Source organism: Coptis chinensis, chromosome 7 (assembly GCF_015680905.1).
Source record: "Coptis chinensis isolate HL-2020 chromosome 7, ASM1568090v1, whole genome shotgun sequence".
Taxonomy (NCBI): domain Eukaryota; kingdom Viridiplantae; phylum Streptophyta; class Magnoliopsida; order Ranunculales; family Ranunculaceae; genus Coptis; species Coptis chinensis.
The window spans coordinates 89,006,805-89,030,341 of NC_141462.1; the positions used below are offsets into that span (position 1 = coordinate 89,006,805).

Consider the following 23,537-nt stretch of genomic DNA (forward strand, 5'->3'; position numbering starts at 1 on the left):
AATGACATGAAATTGATGAAGTCAAAGAACATTCTTTAATATTTATATCCCTCCATAACCACTAGGTAAGTAGCTGGCTTTAGTCCTTTTTTTTTTTTCTGATAGTGAGCTGGCTTTAGTCCACTCTTGGTAATGTTACACTCATTGAACCACAAGTTTACAAACTATTCATTGTGAAGAATTTTCTTCGCGAAGCTTCTATTACGAGGTCCAATTTGGTTAATGTTATGTGAATTCCGTGTTCTTGTGTGATCACCTTAACAAACAAAAAAATATAAAATATATTGGAAAAAGGACTTGAGTCGCGTTTATTTGTGGCGCGCTTGACCCCCGTCCCTACCACCTTTTCACGATTTCTTTTGGGGAAAAAAAAAATCATCAAACAAGATAAAAATAAGCATTATTTATTACGCAGAGGGTTCATATACCGATCGATATACTTGTCTAACCGATTCTTAGTTTCTCTTGTTTGACAAGCCTGTTTTTAATGGGAAATCTTTTCATGATCATAGATGGTATATCATATGCATATCATCTCAAGAAATGGTGAAGGGTAATATAAGACTTCTGACCTCGATCTAAAAACTTAGGGGCCATTTGTTCTTGCCTCTTATAAGACCTCAACCTTGAGCTCTTATAATCTCTTATAAGATGTGGCCAAGTGATTTTGGACATTTTTTTTGTTTGTTTTTTGCCTCTTATAAGAGGCATTCTACTATAAATGTTTTATAAGAGACTCCAATTCTATAAGTACCAAAATTGGATCTACTTAAATTCTATAAGTATTATAACTCAAAAAATGACTCAAACACCCCCATCCATATACCCCTAGCCTCATTTCTCTCTTCTTCCATTTTCATTATTTTATTCTCCAAATAACTTTATTGCCCTAGCCACCACCAAACTATTAAAACCACCACCACCACTGCCGCCACTACCACCACCACTACCACTACCACCATCACCATCACCACCACTACTACCACCACCACACCACCACCACTACCACCATCACCACCACCACTACCACCACCATCATTACCTCCACCACCACTACCACCGTACTATTAAGACTATCACCACCACCACCACCACTACCGTGCTATTAAAATCACCACCACTTCCACTACCACCACCACCACCACCACCACCACCATCACTACGACCATGTTATTAAGATTAATATCATCACCTCCACTACCACTACCACCACCACCGTACTATTAAGACTATCACCACCACCACCGTGCTATTAAGACATCCACCACTTCTACTACTACCACCACCACCGCGTTATTAAAACCAATATCATCACCTCCACTACTACCACCACCACCGCCAATTAAGATAGTTTTTTAAAATTGATATTCTAATTATCAAAATTGATTTGAAATCGAAAATCAAACTATACGTTTATTTCAAATTAATCTATTCAAGTTAAATGTGATGTAAAGTAGGGTTATATTTGTCAAATAAACATCTATAAGATGTCATGTATTTGTTTTTTCTATTTTTACAAGTGCTTATAAGAGGAATTTAAAATGAAAAACAAACCACTTTATAAGACCATCTTATAAGACCCTCTTATAACACATAGTCTTATAAGACCCTCTTATAACTTAACTCAAAAAAACAAATAGCCCCTTAGTTAACTACGCAGTTAAAATAGTGTAGGCTATCAGCTTTTGCGGATTGTTCAACTAAACCAATTATTTTTGTACCAAAATGAAACTAAACATTTATAATTGGGTGATTTCTAATTTAGTTAGAAGAGCATATCATAAGAACAAATAAATTATCCAAGATTACCAATTATCTAAATCAGACACTAGCGAACAGGATTGGGAAATGAAATTGGTACAGTAATTCCATGATCTCTAACAAAATGCTAATTACAATCCATTTTTAGAAAACCTAAAACAAATGTTTGTTTGAATTCCAAATAAAGAAAGAATTGAGAATTCATTTTCGGAATTTGTAGAATCCTAGCAGGCAGAGATTCAAAATTTCAGGCAGTACACTCTAAACCCTCTTCGGACACTTTATAGTTTACATACATGTTGGTAAGCTAATAACAACTGAACTGAATCATCGTTAATAACGAACAAAATCTACAATAATAGAGGTAGGGGTGCCAATGGGAACCCGGTTATCCGAAATTGAATCGAACCGAAATCAAATGTTCTGGTTGTGGGTCTTAAAAATTAGACCCATTTAAAATGGATAATTAAGAACCAAACTGATAAAGAACTAAAATTGTATAATCGAATAATAAAAAACCCGTAGGTATCTGAACCGAAACTGAAACCGATTATTATGATTTCGATATCTAAAATTTAATATTATATTACATTTAAGATATTCAAACTTATACATTATAATATAAAAATATATTTTTTACGTGTAAAGTCTATTAAATATATATAGCATAATAGTGAATGTGTGTTGTTAAATGTATATTTTATAATAATACGTTAAACAAGTGTATCATAGATGTTAATAATAATGTTAATGTGTATATTATGAATTAACTAATATATTTTATATTTATTAATTTATGCACGTGTATATTTAAATAGGATACACATGTTTGATATATTATGCTACACACAGTTATTATAAACTAATATATAGTGTTAATGTTAAAAATTAGTTATGAGAAGTAATTGTAAGACATATGTACTCACATGTTCGATTTAAAATGTGAGTTAATACACGTGCACAAATATATATGTATGACGTAAAATATATCAAGGTAACAAATATATTTGATTGCATGTGTACACGATCGAGTTAATATAAGGAAACAAATATATGTGTATGCATGTAAAAAAAAATCAAAATTTTGGGATTAGATATTTGATTATTTTAATTTCTATATCAAAGTTTGAAATTATCACACGAATGATAAATGTATTTACGTGTATGATTGATATATGTTTATAGATTGATGTAAATATGATTGTTAATATATCACTAATTATACATAAAATATTATTATGTATGAAAAGAAAAAATAAATAATAATAACAAAATTAGTGTTTAAATGATTGAAATTGTTTAATAATCATAATAAATAATAAATACCCGAATTAGAACCGAAACCGATAAAAAATTGTTGGTTTTGATGGTTTTGGATTGAGTTCTATAAATCTTATATTAAAATCGATGAGAAATGAAACCGATAGAACTACAAATAATAAAACCCATAACTCTTAAAATCTGACCCGTTGCACCTAAGTGAGGGCATCCTTATATTTAAAACAACAAAAATAAATAAATAAAAGACAACAAAATCGGCTGAAGAATCAACGGTAGTAACACTCAATTGGGGGCACTTAAAACGGTCAACAACCCACCTCCAACGGTTCATTCACCATCCTCTCCCAACCCGCCACGTACCCCTATAGAAAACCTTAGAAACGAAGTTTTCCAAACACCGGCACCCATTGTTTAGGTTTGAATAATTAAACAGTCAAAACACACACTAAAACCGGGTCCCACTCAAACCTTTGACCCAAAAACAAATCTCTTCTCTTTAAAACCTTAAACATTTCTCATCACTTCTCTTCAAAGTTCAAACACAAAAAAACTAAACCATGTCTTGTGCCGTTGCATCTTCTCCAGTTTTCTCGCCCTCAACCCATCATCATCATCATGGATTTTCATCATCTTCTTCTTCTCCGTGTTCTTCTTCTTCTTCTCCTTTTCGGTTACGTCTACAGAAATCTTCATCGTCACCAAGTGGATTAAGAAACTATTGTGATTGTAATACTAATGTTACTACTACTACTACTACTACTAATAATAACTCTTCAGTTTTAAAGAGGAAGAGGCCTATGAGAATTGATATACCAGTTACTTCTTTGAGTTTTGGGGGTATGGATGTAAATAACAAGGTGGGAAGTGAGGAGGAAAGAGAGATTGAAGTTGAGAGGGAGGGGTGGTCTGTTTATTGTAAAAGAGGGAAGAGAGAGAAAATGGAAGATCGGTTTTCTGCTGTTGATAATTTTCACGGGGATTCTTCTAAACAGGTAAGCTTTATGTCTGATTTTTTTTTTTTTTTTTTTTTTTGTTAATTTAGAGTTGACATGAAAAAAACAATATGATTAGTTTATATGTAGAGATTTAAAGAATATGGAATTCTGAAGAAAGAAAAAAAGGGGAATTTAGAATTTAATTAGAGTATAATTTAGGTACTTTCAAGTGATTGTAAGAAGGATTAGATGGTCTACAAAAAGAAGGATTGTTATGGAATTAATTTAGATATTAGTATCATTCACTAGAATTTTATTAAGTGGTAACCTAATAGGAAGCTTCAAAGCCCCATTGTACATGGACACATGCTATTACCCTATTTGAATTACATTGGTACCTCATACAGTCATAGGCTCGCAGCCCAATTTATATAAGAGTCTTGTGATTGATTCCGGTTTGGATTCTAAATTATATCTTGGGTTATTTGGATATATTGCAGGCATTTTTTGGTGTTTTTGATGGGCATGGAGGTGCAAAAGCTGCAGAATTTGCGAAAGAGCATTTGCACAAGAACATTATGGATGAATTGACAAAAAGAACGGATGTTGTTGACGCAATTAACCAAGGCTACTTGACAACAGATTTAGACTTTCTGAAGGAAAATGTACATGGTGGCAGTTGCTGTGTGACTGCTTTGATAAGTAAAGGTGATCTTATTGTCTCCAATGCTGGGGATTGTCGTGCTGTTATCTGCAGAGGAGGGGTAGCGGAAGCCCTTACATCTGATCACCGGCCTTCCAGGGAAGATGAAAGGCAAAGAATTGAGACCCAGGGTGGGTATGTGGACTGCCGGCATGGTGTTTGGAGATTACAAGGGTCTCTAGCTGTATCAAGAGGAATTGGAGATCAGCACCTGAAGCAGTGGGTAGTTGCAGAACCAGAGACTAAAATTGTTAGCATAAACCAAGACTGCGAGTTTTTACTCCTAGCTTCCGATGGTCTATGGGATAAGGTAACTTTAGTTTTCAAGTCTTAGTTCTGGATTCTTTCATGAAATAAACGATCGTCTTTTCTAGTTTTACTTATTTGCTCATCTTTTTTCAGGTTTCTAATCAGGAGGCAGTAGATATTACTCGACCTTTGTGTGTTGACTCAGTTAAGCCAGCAGCGTTGTCTGCCTGTAAAAGACTTGCAGAACTAGCTGTAAAGCGAGGCTCTCTAGATGATATAAGCGTGATGGTAATCCAATTGCGAAACTTTTTCCGATAGAAGAATTTGCAAGATCGTTGTGACATTGATAGAAGAATTGGCAACATCGTTGGCAAATCATATATTGCTCGCAAGGTTTTGGCTTTTTCTTCAAGAAACTGACAGCAAATAACCTAGAAGTTCAGCAAATAAGTCGGCTGTAACTCGATACTGTTCTGATGTTATCAATCTCTGGGTTACCCAATTCCGAATTGACCTGTAGTATTATGAGCATCAGAAATCATTTTCACATAGATGAAAGGAGTATATGTTGCAAGTGTTTTTTAAACAACTAACCATGTGGCAATTAATTCATTAGATTAAATTACAGCAATGAATGCCAAGTACACTCTGGGAAATGGTACTTCTAGGTTGGGGAGAATCCGGTAGGTTGAAGGTTATTGATCGATTTACCCAAGTTTAAACCCGGCCAATATGGATGTTTCTTTTTATTCAAACATCTTCTGTTGCGCACATGACATTTTCTTTAGATATATGTTCATTAATTTTGACTCTTCAGCATTGTTGATTTAGCTGTAAAGATGATATTTTGATCTAGTGGCGACAAGCACCTGAAGCCGTGGGCATGTTTCCATAATGCATATGCTAACATCTCATCACATAGTTTCTCGTAAGTTTGTTAATTACTCCCTTTGCAAGTAACTAAATTCATGTGTCTTCTAATTTATTGTGTGCCTGGTAACTTTTCTTGTCATCATCATGCCTTCCTGCCTTTGGACACATCAAATTATATACGCCCGACCCATCTTCCGGCAAACCCTTAGAATCTAGAACCAGTTCGAATTTGGTCTCATTTGTTTGCTGCTAGTAGTAGCTACCAGCAATGTTATTGTTCAAGGCGTGTTTACTTGCAGTTGCCCTATTTGACCCACTTCTTTTCTATTTTGTATAAAGTGTAGTTTCCAAATATAAAACAAATAAATCAAATTCTATTCAGGTACGTCTCAGAGGAAATTATTAGCTCTCTCTACCCGTTCAGTATCACTTTTGACCGCAGCACCTCAAAACGGATTCTAGCACAAGGTGGATTCCTTGTAAGATGGGAAAACCACCAAATATAGTCAGCCTATCCAAAATCCAAAATTTTCTCCCTTTGTTTATATCGCTTAGGTAAAGGGAATTGAAGATAGCCAAAACTTCATGGAAGAACAAGTCGCTAGAGTAGAAGATGGAGAGAAGGGTATTCTGCCTTGCCAATCAATAAAAAGGAAGTGTAAAGGTGTGATATGATATTCGTGCCTTGTCTAGATACCAATGTAATGTTCAATATTTTAACTTAGAGTCCCTGCCGATATCTTACAACGGGTTCAAGTATCAATGCAAACAGTTGTTCTCTAATCCAATTTCAGAGATTTCCCATATCCCTCGATCTGAAGTTGATTTACCAACGTGATGGATCATTGACGGAAATATCTACATAGGTTAGGTTCGGGTTGATGTGGCCTTTTAAAGGTTGGACGCTAGCATCGATAGTTAGGATGAGTGCAAGTACACCTTCACCATGATTGCTTATTGGAAAGACATTAACGTGCCTAAGTTCTTGCAGTGGTCTACTACTGTGCAGAGATCAAGTTGGCTCATGGTCGTTGTGTTATAAATCCGGGACAAAGGAGATGATTTTAGTTCCTCCATGTAAAGATAGATGGACTAGAATTTACTCCCCTATGAAGCTATCAAGAAGAAGGAAGGGTATCGTGCCTTGTCTCGATACCAATGTAATGTTCAATATTTTAACTTAGTCCCTGCCGATACACTTCACAAAAAGTTCAAGTATCAATGCAAACAGTTGTCTCTAATCCAATTTTCATTATTTCCCATATCCCTCGATCTGAAGTTGGTTTACTAGAAGTGATTGTCATTGACGGAAATACTAAATTTAGGTTCGTGGCCTTTAAAGGATTGGACGCTAGCAATCCTCGAGAAATAACCGTGATTCCAAAGACATTAACGTGCCTAAGTTCTTGCAGTGGTCTACTACTGTGCAGAGATCAAGTTTCTAAGAGTCGTTGTGTTATAAATCCCGTAACAAAGGAGATGATTTTACTTCCTCCATGTAAAGATAGATATTATTCATGGGTCCAAGATCTTGTCTTTGTTCCATCTACAATGACATACAAACTAGCAGAGCTGCTCTTTGATACCCAAGGCCAATCTGCGGTATTTCACGTACAAACTCTAGGTGTTCCTTCAAGTGATTCATGGAGTACTATAGCACCAACACCATTCCACTCTGCTTTCTCTGAAAAAATATCTGTTAATGGGATCTTGTATATATACTATCATAACGATTTCAATGGTTCAAACCATCCAGTGAGGACAGCTTCTCTTCTTCTGGCTTTCGGCTGACCGAGATGGATGGTTCCTAGCTACGATACGTCTTACTTTGGATTGGTTTCCCCGTAGGGTTTGGATTTTGGAAGATGTTAATAGGAGAATATGGATAAAAAAAAGCTTTGGCACGTTTCATCCAATAAAAAATTTGGGGAGTTTGAATAATGGAGAGGCAATTGGCTTTGTAACTGGTGATAATGTAGAAGAAAGATTTCTTATGTATAATGTCAAGACAGGACAGTGGAAAGTGATAAATTTGGACAGTAGAGAAGACGTTGGGGAAGAAGATGAAGATTTGTTCAGTAAACGTCAGGTTTTCGTATTTTTAATCATGTCAACAATCTCGTATGACCAAACAATCTCAAATAATACAGTTATTCTTATTCTTTTCGTGTTTTTATTCTTTTATTCTTTTCGTTTTATTCTGTTTTGGCCGACCTAGTAGTCTGATCAGCTAAATGCATAAACAGACCTAGTAATAGCAAAGGCATCTCTACCGGAGGGTGTAAACTTGCACCTTCACATAGGTGTCATTAGGATTTTGCAACTCTGATTACACACTAATATATAGACTACAAAATACAAATATCCACACGTGATAGTTTCCAATGGAAAAATGTAAGACATTTGAATTTTAAACTCCGGTGTCACTCGGAGTGATGTCCCTTTTAGAAAGAAAAGAGATGCCAATTGCAGTGACCACAAGTTTCAAAACATAAATGACCATTTTCAGAACTATAGAGGACATTACTTGGAGTGGCATATGAACTTGTCGGCCCGATCCATAGCGCACGCATAGTTACCAAACTGAATTGATTATACCTAATGTTGACTTCATATGAACATTAATTGTTCATAACTCATGTTTGAGGTATGAACAGTGATTGTTCATATCCCAAATAGGTATGGAACAATGATTGTTCATATTCCAATAGATGTTCTTACTGATCGTACATTATGTTGATATATGAATAATGTTAGGTATAAACAATCATTGTTCATATTATATACACCGGGTCGTTTCGGTTAGGCGGGCTGTTTATTATTTCGCATTAGAGGTATACTTGACTTTTCATCTATCCGAACCATTTTTTATTTCGCGATAGTCAAGGGTATATTTGATTTTTCATCTACCCGGTCTTTGTGAGTGATTAAAAAAAAATGGTGCCTAAGAGTTACTTTTTCGACCGGTTTTGTTCTTGAGAGTCACTCCCTCGAGAGAAAAGGGAGAGGCGGCAGAGAGTCAGCAATAGAGGGTGGATAGAGAATTGTTATGCCGATAGTTTCCAAATTGAAACCATTCTAGCTATTCCATTACCTCTCAAACTCTCTTATTCAAGTGTGACTTTTAAAGAAATCACTTCACAACGGATTGCAGGTTTTGCGTTTAATCTCTCTCTATCTTCAACTGGCTACATAAAAACCCCTTTTACATGGACAAAATGATAAAAACCTCCTATTTTTTAAAATGCTAAACCACAATTGAAAACTGACCAAAATACCCCTCCACCTCCAAAAGATCCACGTTCTTTCCTTCTACATCCTCTTTCCACGGGGAAAAAAAAAAAAAAACACACACACACAAAGATTAAATTTCTATCTTCAAAAAAATTTGAAATGGAAAAAAAGAAGAATAAATGATTGGAACATTAAAAAGAAAAAGTAAATATGATTGTAGATTTGTAGATCCAACACTTGTTACTCAAAATAAACAAGATCCAACACTCGTTTATGGCGCAATGGGAGAACGTATATCACACAAGATATGTCAAGCAATGATATCGCTGAATCAAAATTCTTTAGAACACAAACATCTCTAATATAAAATCAATATGTAAAAATTAAATTTTCATTTAAAATCAATATGTAAAAATAAATTTGGAGAGAAAAATTGTTATGTAAAAATAAATTTGCATACTGAAATTTCTACGTAAAAATAAATTTACAGTCGTGAGATATGCAGAGAAATCACTATGTAAACATAAATTTGCATACTGAAATTTCCATGTAAAAACAAATTTACATATATAGTCATAGACTCACACCCGCACATAAAAATTATTATGTAAAAATAAATTTGCATACTAAAATGATTATGTAAAAACAAATTTACATAATCATGAGATATGCAGAGAAATCACTATGTAAACATAAATTTGTATACTGAAATAATTATGTAAAAACAAATTTACATAGTTACAGACTCACACCCGCACATAAAAATCATTATGTAAAAATAAATTTGCATACTAAAACGATTATGTAAAACCATATTTACATAGTAAGTCACGGGATCTACTGAGAAAAATCAATATGTAAAAATAAATTTGCATACTTAAATTTCAATGTGAAAACAAATTTACATAGTCACGGGAACCCAATTTATTTAAATTAGGAAGAAGAAAGAAAAATCAATAAAACAAAAACAAATATTCACAACAATCAATCGAAATGAGAAAGAGAGTGATTCTTCATAATAGAATCGTGTTTCTTCATCATGAAACCATGTTTCTTCATTGCTAAACTTAATTTCTTCATTGTATAAAATTTTGGGGGAGTTTGATTGATGGAGAGGTACTTGGCTTTGTAACTGATGATAATGTAGGAGAAAAGGTTCCTTCTGTATAATGTCAAGATAAAATAGTTGTCACACCCCGAATTTCGACAGAATTCGGAAAAACAATATTTGTTCCCGACTCTTCAATTTTCGAGGTGTGATGCACTCTCAACTTCCAAAAACCTATAAACAGTTTAAATATGCGGATAATTAAAAACCAATAAAAATTTTAACTTAAACAAAAGTCATCTTCATTACAAAAATTCACAAATAGGATTAGGTTACAAATCTCTTTTCAATAACTTTTTATTTAAAATTACAAATGAAAATACAAATAACATTATCTCAACTGAAAATCTATATCACCTCAAGGAAAAACAAAACATATCTTGAAATGTGACGCTAATGCAAACCACAAGCAGCAACCAACCTTCTTCAACACTAAACCTGTCAAGACTTATCAACTATGTTCATTTAATGAACACACCCGATAAGCAAACATGCAAATCGGGTCAGCATTATAAACAATGCTGGTGTGAGTAGCCATAAAATACAAATCATACTAATACATATATATACCTAATAAATAAGGCAGTTAGTTCCTCCACCAAGACGCCTTAACTTCCAACGATTAATACAACATCTTTAAGTACCATAATTAAGGCAGATAGTTCCTCCACTGAGGCGCCTTAGCTTCCAATAATAAAAACAATCATATCGATATGTAGGCGCGGCCAAAAGCAGGTGCCATGTGGCGACCGCCATGAGGCCCCAATATATAAGGCCCAAAAATATAGTTTTAGTGGGAAAAAATTATTTCGCAAATCAAAAGTCCAAACCTATGAAAAACCCACAAAACTGAAAATTTCACCGTAAACAGTCGATTCTCTCATATTCTCTTTTCTCATTAATTATGTTCATAAAAAAAGAAAATAACAATAGATATAATAGATGAGGAGATCTTCTCAATGACTGAATCTCTCTCTTCCTAATTAATAACGTTTTTCTTTTGAAAATCACTCAATTAATTACTTGAGTTGTCCTCAATTACTTAAATACAAAAAGAATTAGTTAAAAAAAAACCCCCTCATTCACCTTATGACCATCTAGTATCCTCTCATTCTCAATAATTTCTTTCTTTACAATTGTGGATTTGTATTAATTTTCACTTTGATCAATTTCAATTATTTATTCATCTAAATTTTGATTATTTTTCAAGTAAGTTAGAGATTAAAATCAATTTTTCCTTTTCTTAAATATTATTTAAATAATTCAATTTAATTCCAAAGTAATCTAGTCTAATATTATTCACCTAACTTGATTTCTTGAAATGACATGATTGTTTTCCTAATGCATTCATAGCTTATAAAATTTTGTTGATTGTTCCCATTACTGTCGCGTATGCAGAAAGAAGTTTTTAAAATGAAAATTATTGAAATTATACCTTAGATCAACTATGTCACAAGAAAGTCTAAATGGGCTAGCGTTAATATCTATTGAAAATAAATTTTTAAATAAAATTAACTTTGAAAGCTTCATTGATGATTTTACACATCCAATTTGTGTTGATGGAAGACTGAAAGAGGGCCACATTTTGCCGTTTACACAGGGCCATTGAAAACTCAGGAACGGCCCTGCATGTAAGGCAGTTAGTTATTCCACTGAGGTGCTTTAACTTCTCACTAACCACACAACAAACCATACACATAATAAAAAGGCATTTAGTTCCTCCACCGAGGCGCCTTAGGTTCTAATTAAACTAATAACCAGCCAAGCATATTCTATACTTACCGCATTTCATGCTCAATTACAGAGTGGGTCGTCTCCGCACAAGTAATTAATTTGACCCACCCTTCTGCAAAATCATATACAATCATCTATCTAAAAATATATCATTAACCAACACATTACCATAATTATATTAATTAAAGTTTTCTTTGCATGTCCCTAAAATCACGTCGTATCTATGTCTTACCTAGTTTCCCTGGCTACCACAATTGCTACCCAACGCCGAACATGTAGATCCACATGCCTCCCCTCACATAATGAACCACTCCGTGGGTAGCTACCATAAGCGGGATGCCGCACACCAGGTAACCCTCACATGAAAGTCATTATGTGAGTATTGCCACTATTCGGCATAAAATATCGCGCGTCTCGTTCTAATTTTGCGAACGGAATAATCAAGCCACTATTCGGCTCGTAAGGGCCATTCCATTTATCAAACCCAAAAGGGCCAATCAAATTACTTTCGCCCAAAGGGCCATTCAAATTCACTGAAACGCCAGAAGGGCCAATCATATCACATATGCCCATCATATCACTATGGCCAAATCACATGAGTTATGGTAGCTAGGTTCTAGGATTTTCATTACGTAATTATTCAGATGTCATACCTTTATATCTCAGAATAATTTTTATTCTATCTCATGCCAGTATACTTAATTGTACTGAAGCTCAACGTTTCTCGTTATAATACAATCCACATTATCACATGCCAATACTAATTATTGGACGATATTCAAGTATCTCTATATCAAATCTAAAAACTTATTATTTCACGTGTCAATCATATATTGCACTACACCATATGAAATATCTCCAGCCTTCATAAATACTACAATTCATTTAAGTAGCAACTCATAGTAGTAATCGATCATGTAATGTATTCCTTCAATATATTTATGTGAACTCAATTCCCCATCAAAAGCACACATTATTTCCATTTGTGCACCATACAAATATTAAATAAATAATCAAAATATAAGTTCATTCTACCAATGTCAAAATGGAACGACTTTAAAAAGAAAGAACAACTCAAGTCCAAACATCACACATAATTATTCGAGTCCAAATCACAAGTCAAGTCAAACTGATCAACTGTCAAAAGCCCAATACTAAAGTCCATGAATCTGAGTCCGTATGTAGTTTAATTCTCATAAAAACGTATATATCTAAGTCTTATTATAAGAATTCCCCTCTTGTTACGTGCCAATATTTATATGCTTTACACACTACTTACGACAAATCTTAATTAGATAATGACAAACAAGGTTATACAATTTTCGGTAACATTTTATTACTACATTTGTCCATATTCTTAAATATGTGAAAATCTGAAAAAAGTCAACATTCCACAGTCAACGATCAAACCCAACTGTTACCAGTTCGGCATTCATCCAAACAGGTCCTAATGCAAACTCGTAGGTAAAACAGTTCAACCCATGGTCCTAATCCAACTAACCAAAATAAAGCCCAAAATCAAGGACGAAACCAAGGCCCAAAAGTCTAAACCCTTAAAGACTCACTTTGACCCATTTTAAGTCAAATGGGTCGGCCCAGAATAAAAATAGAAACTGGCCCCAAACCAAAAAGAAATGAACTGGCCCAACACAACTTAAAATGAAATGGCCCAACAACTTAAACTAGCTAAGGCCCAAGGCCCAAACCGACCAACAGTGTCATCTTCTCCATCAGCTACCACCAGCTCCCTCCACTAGCCACCAAATCGGCCACCACTCGTCCTCCCCTCTTAACCCACCGATTTTAATCCTCATGAAAACCCCTTAAACTTTAACAAAAGCAAAAACCTAAAATCATTAAATCAAAACTCTTCCTCAAACTAGATTTGAAATTCGCAGCCATTAGCGCTCCTCCAGAACATCAGCAGCACCTCATTCGACCGCCCTCACACACACTACACTACCCCACTTCAACCAATCATCAATCAACCAACCAAATCAACCGAATAACAGTTCGAATTATTTTACTAGAGGATGTATGGGTGTGCCGCCATTAACGCTCCTCCGGAGCTTCTACGCAGACTCACCCCAAACCATTACACAACCAAAATAACAAATCAACAACCACCGTTCACCCAACAACCAATTCTAAACACAGTTCAATCAACACCCTTCACCCATGAACCCCGACAGTGTAACCACCGATTTCAACCAACAAATAACACCATACCCCAGTTCAAATAAAAAAATATCCACACCACCTCATTATCCCAGTTCGCTAGTATAAAGGAGAGGGTGATTGTTTGGGGCTCGCGCCTCATGAACCATCACTTAAGAGTTTTCAACAGTTTAACACTTCAACAGAATTTAACCATACAACAAGACGCCAAATAAAAACAGGATAATGAGCAGTAACAATAGACAGAAACCTTAGACAGAGAAATATGTCCGTATACACCGATACACGGAAAACTATAGATTCAGTGAAATAGCAAAAATAACTACTCACCTAATTAAAAGCTTCACGAATTTTCCCCTAGTTCGAATCGTCGCGCTCCAACACTCAGGCAATCAAGCTTTTTATCTCTGCCTTTATTTTTATTTTATTTTTATCTCAAAACCTTATTCTCTAGAAAAAATATGTATATATACCTGAGTTTGAAACCTAAGCCCAACACAGACTCGGGCCCAAAAATCAGGCCCACATATCTCAAATCTAATTCAGTGAATTTTAAATAAATAATTAAATTAATTAATTAATAAATAAATACGTATTTTAAATACGGGCGTTACAATAGTGGAAAATGATAAAATTGGACATTGGAGAAGACACAAGGAAAGAAAATAAAGTGTTTTTTTTATCATCGTCCAGCTCTTTGTGTTTTTCACCATGTCAATAACCTTGTATCACCTAAAAATCTCAACTAATGCAGCTATTATTTTTGCAAGAACCAGACTAGGTTCTTATACTTTCTTTTAATTTTTAGCTTCTGTTTTCTACAACTTGTTTTTCCCCGGATAAATAGCTTACTCTGTAGATTGCAATGGAGGTGGAATAAAGATATAACGTCACATAATTGGTCATTTTATTTTAATTTGGAGATGCAAAGCGTCATGGCAATTTAGGCGAGAAGAGTATGTGTGAAGCATATTTGTGGCTTGATCTTATGAGGAAATGCGGGTCGAGAGATTAAATAGAATAGGGTCTTTTCTATAGTTTCTTAGAAGAATTCTTAGTTTTGTTTTTAGTCAGTATAGGTTAAGAATTGCTTAATGTCTTATTAATTTCCACTAGAATCACTTTATGTACAAGTTTGTGGTCCTATCAAAAAGACTCTTTAGTCGATTTTCAATGTAATGAAGTAAGATTGTTTGATAATAATTCAGGCTTATTCTTCCTTTTTCAAACTTCTGTGTTCATGTTCCCACTTAGTATAGTACTACTTAATACGTACTAGGTAGTTTTTTAAAGAGAAAACCATATCATATCCTAGTTACAACGCAACTGGCTTTATCAATTGTCGCGGTCACATTATAGAACAACTTCATTGACAACATACATAGAGCTAGCTTTCGAATAGCTTGTGTTATTTGTGCATGGACATTGCATATTTGAATCTTAGTTCGATCATGTGCCTATCAAATATCGTTTATTTGCTATAGAATATTCCATTCCATTAAAGGCTTTATAGGTTTATTTACTAACTCCAGAGATTTTTCCGCTTCGTTTGCTATGACATATATCCCCATCTAGTCTCGATCTAGAATTTTTATTATTGCAAGCAGTTTGGTTCAGTACTCCAATTAGCCACATTACAGGTTCTGAGTATAATTTCGCTTCCTTTATACTGTTGTTTCCGAATTATTCAGGGGATTGAAAATTTATAAGTGACAAAAAGCTAAGCATGTGACCTGAACTACGCCATAAGTGATATTATATTCAGTTGACATTGCTTCTTTGCCTCCCTCCACCAAACTACCAAAGTAAACATGGGACCAATCCAAAATGACCCTTATGAGACTCTTGCAACCCCCTTTCTGCTAACATATGAAAATTAGGTTGCAAGAACAACACTTGAACAAAAAGAAGAGAGATTATAAGTGGAAATATCCCATACAAAGTTTCCAAACTAAAAGACAACTCTATTTCCGGCCTTTGATACTTCTTTAAGTAATACACGTTTAAGGGAATCACCTTAAAATATATTGGATTTCATTATCCATGTATAGAAAACTCTTCAAATTTACTCAGTCTTAACAATTTTAATTCTTTTATGGTTAAGATCGAGAGTTATTATGATTAGACTCGCTCCTTAATTAAAGGGTAGGGAAACACAAATAATTTACTATGGAAGAACAAGTTGTTATGAGAAAACACAGACTCATTTTAGGAAGGATCACCCAAAGATAGTGAAGCAATTCAAGACCAAAATTAAAAGTAGGACAATGAGATATATAGCATTGTGAGCTATCACTTCTTCCTTGAGGACCCATTGTGATATCTGTAGTGACTATTCTCGTCTATGTCAAGCTTGATGCTTGTGGATCTTGTAAGCCATTGTGTGCTTCCCTTTAACGATCTAAATTTGAGAGGGAGGCTTTGTAAGTTCCAACTTCTAATAAATGCAGGTGGAGTGAGCCTTAACCACATAATAAAAAAATGTAGCAAAGTTTTATAAATTTATTTTAAACTCATTTGGATTGCCTGCGATAATGTCCGCACAGGATGGATGATTACCTTTGAGCATAGATTCATGACACCATCACACTCACACCATATATAGTCAATTAAGTTCGTGTTAATGATGATAGTCGTAGGGTGAGGAAAACATTTGGCGTGGATGCTAAAGTATATATATCAAAGCATGCAAAAGCAAGTCATCTTCATAGAGGTGGCTTGAGTGCAATATGATGTAGAGGCGGGGTGACCCTAAGTCTTGTTTCATCTTTCAGTAGAGGAGATGAGACTACATATGTGCACCTAGATGCCTGGGTGGTACAATATGAGAAACAATCTCTATATACACAAAGAGAGTTTTAAATAAAAAAAATAATTTCAAAACTAAAATAAATTATCAAACTGATGAAGTCAATTATTTACATATAAACTTATTTAATTAATTTGTAAATGATATTATATTTGTTAAATTGCAAATTTCTCCATAAGCTCGAACTTATATGAATGATCAATTCTATTTATATATTATGTGAGAGTCTTGGGGACATAGATAGGACCTCACCTAGTCTTTGGGGTCAACAATATTGTCAAACTGCAATTCAAGTACATTACTCTTAGAGCAACTCTAATTATTTTGAATTTATTTTTTTTGAACTACAGGAAAATTTTGAAACATGAAGCTTTTGGGATTAATAACTTGACCTTAATTTTCAAGTAAGCAAATTATATTGAATATTTAATTTATTTTTGACAATGTATCAAGCTTGTTTAAAATTATGTCAGGGCAAATTGTAAATTTTGAAAACAAAACATTTTAGTAGGATTGATATGTTTGTGAATTAATTAATATACAAGAATGCAGGATCCATTATAATATATATCTACACATTAAATCAAAACATATTGATAAAAGAAAAGGAACATAAAGTATATGCTAATAGCATTCAAATTAGGGGTGGGCAATGGGCCGGGTCGGGCTAGCCCGGCCCTAAACATTTAAAACCCTTCAAATATTAGGTCGGGTCGGCCTGGTCCTAAAGTCAGCATATGGTCGGGTCGGGCCGGGTCACAAGTCTAAACCTCAAGCCCTTACCCTACCCTAAGCCCTCTTTAAAGGCTTTAGGGCCGGGCCTATATATATATATATATATTTTTTTTTTTTACTACATCGCTTTTAAAACTCATTTATATTACAAAATGTACAATAATCTACAAACTCAAAGTCCAACCAATCTAAGTAATAATCCCGTATAAGTCCAAAATTTAAAATGCACATCCACAATCTAATGAATCAAAATTACATCGAGAGTTCGAATTTGTTCTTCCTTGACTCAAACCTCACTAAAATTACATTTAACATTGAAATACATAGACAAATAATTATATTATCATTTTAAAAGGAAGAAGTAATAGATATAAAAAGAAGAAACATAATAGTTTTGGTTAATGGTCATGGAAGTTGTTAAACTATTTGTAATATCATAAATTATTTCTATAATAGATTCAAACAAATATAATATTACCTTTCTTCTAATTTAAAAGTGATTCAAGCTTTGTATATGGAAATGAAAATATTTGCTTTTGAACAAGTGATGGAGAAAGATTTGAGATTACAAATGTCATAAACAAAGGTTGTTTTTGTTTCTATGTTACAAATGTCCGCTCAGATTTTTGCTTTAATGGTGTGGAAGGAAATCTTTAGTTTTAGACTTGGCTTGGATGTGAATAAAAATATAATTTATAAGAAATAAGTGAGAAAAAGAAATTGAGAATAATAAGTTATGGACTTTGACTTGATGATCAAAAAGAATAAAGTCTTATTTTTATTAGGCTAGTGTTCATTGTTTTCACATTAAGTTGACAAGTTTTGTTATATAAGACAAGTTATTGGAAGTACCCTTGGGTGTAAGTGATAAATTACAAAGGACAATGTTATTTTAATTGAAAATATTTAACAAAGAGTTGGACAATTATAGTATGTGTATTTATAGTGAAAGTGTTTCGGTTAGGGCTTGGTTAGGGTCGGGCTAATGAGGGCTGAATTAGGGTCGGGCCTATGTTTTAGAATCTTAGCCCTAGCCCTACCCTAGAAGGCATTAGGGCCGGGCCGGGCCGGCCCTAAACTCTGTGAGGGCTTTATAGGGCTTAGGGTCGGGTCGGTCAGGGCTGGGTTAGGGTCGTTAGGGCCAAATTCCCACCCCTAATTCAAATACTATTTTAGTTGAACCAACACTATCCTCAATGTTAATATGTATCTTTGCTATACATAACAACATAGATCAAGTATCGGCAATATGTTATTTTTAAACTTAAAGTTTATATGTTCACCCAATTTAGTTATAATGTTTTGTCCTCTTATGACACGACGAAAAAATGTATCTTTGCTATACATAACAACATAGATCAAGTATCGGCAATATGTTATTTTTAAACTTAAAGTTTATATGTTCACCTAATTTAGTTATAATGTTTTGTCCTCTTATGACACGACGAAAAAAATTTATTTTTCATTGTGACTTAAAAAAGTCGCGTGAACCTATGTATTATTATTGTACGTCAGAGATATATCTAGACAAAAAATTATTATGATACAAACGTATTGAGTCAACACAATCAAAACATGGATTTCATTCTCTATAATGATAATGTAATTGTAATAGTTGAATTCATTTTATATGTTTTCCAAGTTTTCTACCAAACTAAAACTAGTGCTATCGAAAGAAAAATTTACTTATTTATGTATTTTCTTTTACAAATATCTGTATTCAGAAGAGACAAAATGCCCAAAATCTATTCTATGTTATAAAGAGGCGAAGGCGAGTGAGCTGAATGCGCCGTGGAAAATTCCGTTCACACACCTTATTTGTTTGACACGTGTTTGAAAAAGTAAAAGAAAAAAGATCCCTTCATTGCTTTTTTTGTTGTTTTTCTTCTTTCGATTGTTTTGCTTTTTTGTCTCCTATACTAAAGGGCCCACTAATCAAAACAAACACAATTACACAGGCATGTCACATGTGTCTTTAAAGATGGGCTCAATTCTTCAAGGCCCCCATCCACTATTTGAATTAAGAAAATTATTGGGCAGATAAGCTGCTCATGGATGCAAGTTACAACTTTTTTTTGATTGGCAAGCCTGTGTTAAATGAGATCAATAACTCTTTGATGCTGGCGGGGTTCGAACCCCAGAACTCTGGTATCATCACCCAAAAGTTTTATCGACTTTGCTATTTGCAACTATTTCTATATTTTTGGTGTAGTTATTTATTTTCACTCACAATATTACTATGCTCACCCAACAAACATGATTTTTCTTATCATCATCACCCATTTTAACATTTTTTACTATTTACAATTTACTTTTACAAAACTAATTAAAATTTAAGTAGGAATAAAATGTAAATTCTTAAAAATGTAATTGCTAAAATAAAAAAATAATTCGCACGTAGTGCGTGCACAAGACTAATCCATTGGAAAGAAGGAGGAGAAAATAATATTTCTATACTGAAACAAAAGACATCTATCTATTCTACGTTATAAAGAGGCGTAAGCGAGTGAGCCGTGGAAAATTCCGTTCATACACCTTATCTGTTTGACACGTGCTTGAAAAAGGAAAAGAAAAAGGATCCCTTCGTTGCTTTTTTGTCATTTTTCTTTTTTAGATTGTTTTTTTTTGTCTCCTATACTAAAGGGCCCACTAATCATAATTCAAAACAAACACAATTACGCAAGCACATGTCTTTAAAGATGGGCTCAATTCTTCGAGGCCCCCATCCACTATATGAATCTAAGACCATTAATACTGAGTAGTTGAGAATGCTCCCAGTGACCCACGTTAGCTCCTTTTTTTTCTCTGGAATTGACACATCAGATTTTACCTAAAAAAATGAATTCTACGCCCATATTTACGCCCTTTTTTTGCGATTTCAATTGTTCGTAGCCCATAGATAAGTAGATAAAAACCTTTTTTAAATCTTATCTCAATTCTTAAATTTTATCTCCATTCACTCTTAAAAAAAACAAAACTCTTCACCAGGCAGGAAAAAAAAACAACAACAAAACAAAGCCTACTGCTTCTTATTCACCGCCATTACCACAACACTTTGCTACCACCACAGCAAAAAAGAAAAACAAACAAAACCCAGACTTCTTCTTCTCTAACTTTTGCTGATTTATACGTCAAATTTTCATCCAAAAATGGTACTGGTAGTGTTAAGAACAAATGGGGTTTACTTTATATACTTAAAGTTGTTTCCGAAGATCGAAGAAATGAGAAGAAATTGATTGATAATTTACTGCCCATGCAGAAAGGCCTAACTACAACCAAGTTCCTCTTTGGGCTGCTTCGCACTGCCATGATACTTCGTGCAAGCTCCTCTAGCATATCAAATTTAGAAAGAAGGATTGGTATGCAGCTGAACCAGCAACATTAGAAGATCTCCTAATGCCCAATTTCTCACATACAATGGAAACATCGTATAATGTTGTTGTGGTAATGCGGATTCTTGAGCACTTCCCGCCATGGATCGGTGGATGGGGGGCCTCTCCGTCTTTGTCGGCAGATGATGACCAGTTGATCGGTTCACCATCTCTCACCCAATCACAATGGTAGCAAAGCTTATTGATGGTTACCTTGCGGCGGAGGTTGCTCCCCGACATTAATTTGAAACCGCCAAAAATTTTGTCATTGGTGCGGTATGCGACTATCGCGCGAGGCCATTGGACCGATGGGCTTTATCGGCAATCGACATATATCTCAAGGTAATGAATCATAACTTCCACTAAGAGTGGTTGTGCAGTACTTAAACAAGTAGGTTTCATCCCTATTCATGTTCCCTATGCATGTTATCGATTGGATTGTGAATGCATATTGATAAAGGCACGATGTAGTGTTATCTACCATTAATCTGTCGATAAATGAAAAATCTAATGGTTGTTCATGGGTCAACTCAAAGGGAACCAATATGCATCTAAATGGACTCGAGTGAGTTATTAAAAATCAGATTATTTCTTAAGTGATTAGTATTTGAAAACGGCTTTGACGTATTTGAGCAGTTTGTAGCATATCCTCTTCAGTCAATTGCCATATATAACCATATGTATAAACACTGATGTTGTAAATCTACAGCCCTCAGAGTAGTAGTCCAAGTACTCTTTTTTTGAGCAGCTCCAGGTTGAGGACATCAATTGCGTGTCGCTTCTTAGTCTCTTAGAACCTAGATGGATCTAGGCGTTAAGGAGGGGTTTGTCGGGTCAAATGAAGGTGGTGGGTGGGCAACCGCCGTTAGGGAAAACCAGTACTAAAGGTAGGGATGGATAGTATGAGGATGCGGTTGAAATGGTTAGAGTTGGGACAGTTGGACAAGCGCTTTTTGTCTTTGCGAAGGCAGGATGAGCTTTCGGAGCATTATAAGGTGTTGGCGGTACTTGAAGCACAATCGATGAATCCTATTCCGATGGTTTGGAGGAGGTGGTGAGTTCAGGGAATTATCTTTCATCGAGGAGGTTGTCGGTTTGGTTCTTTGAACCGACGGTTAGGATGAGATTGACAGATTGTAAGGTTATGAAAAGTGGTGCAATGGGCTGGTGCAATTCATCATTATGCTTTCGCCAGCGATTCTTTGGTGCAGGAGTTTATGAGGTAATTTGCGCCAGAAGCAGAGTCCGCTCTCCACTTTTGAAATGGTTAGAAGTTGGGTTTTGGAAGGAGAGTTGGGCTGACCCTCTATGGGGAGGCGGCTACAGACTACACTCTAGGATGCTTCCATCGTTCATCTTCCACCGCCTAACAGTTCTAAGGACCTGGAAAGTCAATCAATTTCCTTCGGGTTTGTTGTGAGGACCAAGCTTGGGCGAATCTTTGCAGATGGAAGAAGCATTTTACTCTTTGGGACCACGACTAGGAGGGGAGGGCTTCGGCTATGGGGAAACCGATGCCCTTGAAACTCGGTAATGGAAGCTGCGAAAAGGATAGATAAGCATCTACCGGATGTTATGTACAAGCAATATAAGTTCGAGAGAATATTGTCTCATTTGTTAAGCGTTATTTGCTCCTTGGTCAAGGTGATTTCGTGCAATATTCTAAGAGTTAATATGCAGAAGTACTTATCATAATGATTCCAAAAAAAATAATGTATCACAACTTATCTTACTGATTATTTTCCTCCAATAGTCTTTATACAAAAAATAATAGTTGTAAACTGATGTGGATTAGTGTTGAGCAAATTTTAGCAAAATTGTATTAGAATTCAGAATCCATCAGGCGTTCAGACCAATTTTCTTCAACCCACTATAAGATGTAAACGTTTATGAAGTTTATTTTTTTTCTCATAGGAAAAACTTGCCCTTTAGCTCATTGTAGCAGTTACTCGAGTAGGTAAAATGTCTTCATCTCTTATTACTCACAACTATGCCTCATATCCGCTTTTCTTTTACCTCTTCTTTTATCACTCTTTCGCCTACTATTTGTAGGAGCAACTATGTGATTTTATGCCAAATTATAAAGTGTATGTGAGTTATTGGGTTGTTCCAAATGATATTTAATATTGGTTATATTAAATGCTTGACCTTATACAGAGTTAAGCTTAACACAGTAATTTTTAGTAATTAATCTTATTGCATGTAATTTTTAGCGTATAGGATAACAAGGCTTTCCTGGATTGTGCACAGACGAAGAATCCCCTTTTGATGACTAAAGCTTTTTTTACTCAAAACTTCCTTCACTACTGAAGGTGATCTTTTCTTGGATAGTTGCGGGGTTAACGTTTTTTGGTATATGATTAATTACTGCTGACACTGGGAAACCTCTATTTTTTCATGTGAGTTTTCATCCGACTCTTTTTCTAATAAGAGTCCATAATGTGTAAGATACATGATCTATGTAAATAACAACATAGCCGATCAATTGCCCCTAGCATAAATTAGAACACAATTCGAAACTCTTATGATTTGCCTTTCAAACTAACAACAGGTATTTACCGTTTCT

At 34.7% G+C, this 23,537-nt stretch overlaps 1 protein-coding gene across 1 annotated transcript; it reads left to right on the forward strand.

Moving 5' to 3' along the window:
- The first annotated feature begins 3,468 nt into the window (after positions 1-3,468).
- On the forward strand, positions 3,469-5,741 carry LOC147489763 (putative protein phosphatase 2C 53). Its single transcript, XM_086571175.1, has 3 exons — positions 3,469-4,034; positions 4,478-4,990; positions 5,083-5,741. The coding sequence occupies exons 1-3, from the start codon at positions 3,600-3,602 to the stop codon at positions 5,245-5,247; spliced, it is 1,113 nt and encodes a 370-aa protein (XP_086427301.1). The 5' UTR covers positions 3,469-3,599; the 3' UTR covers positions 5,248-5,741.
- Positions 5,742-23,537: the final 17,796 nt, after the last annotated feature.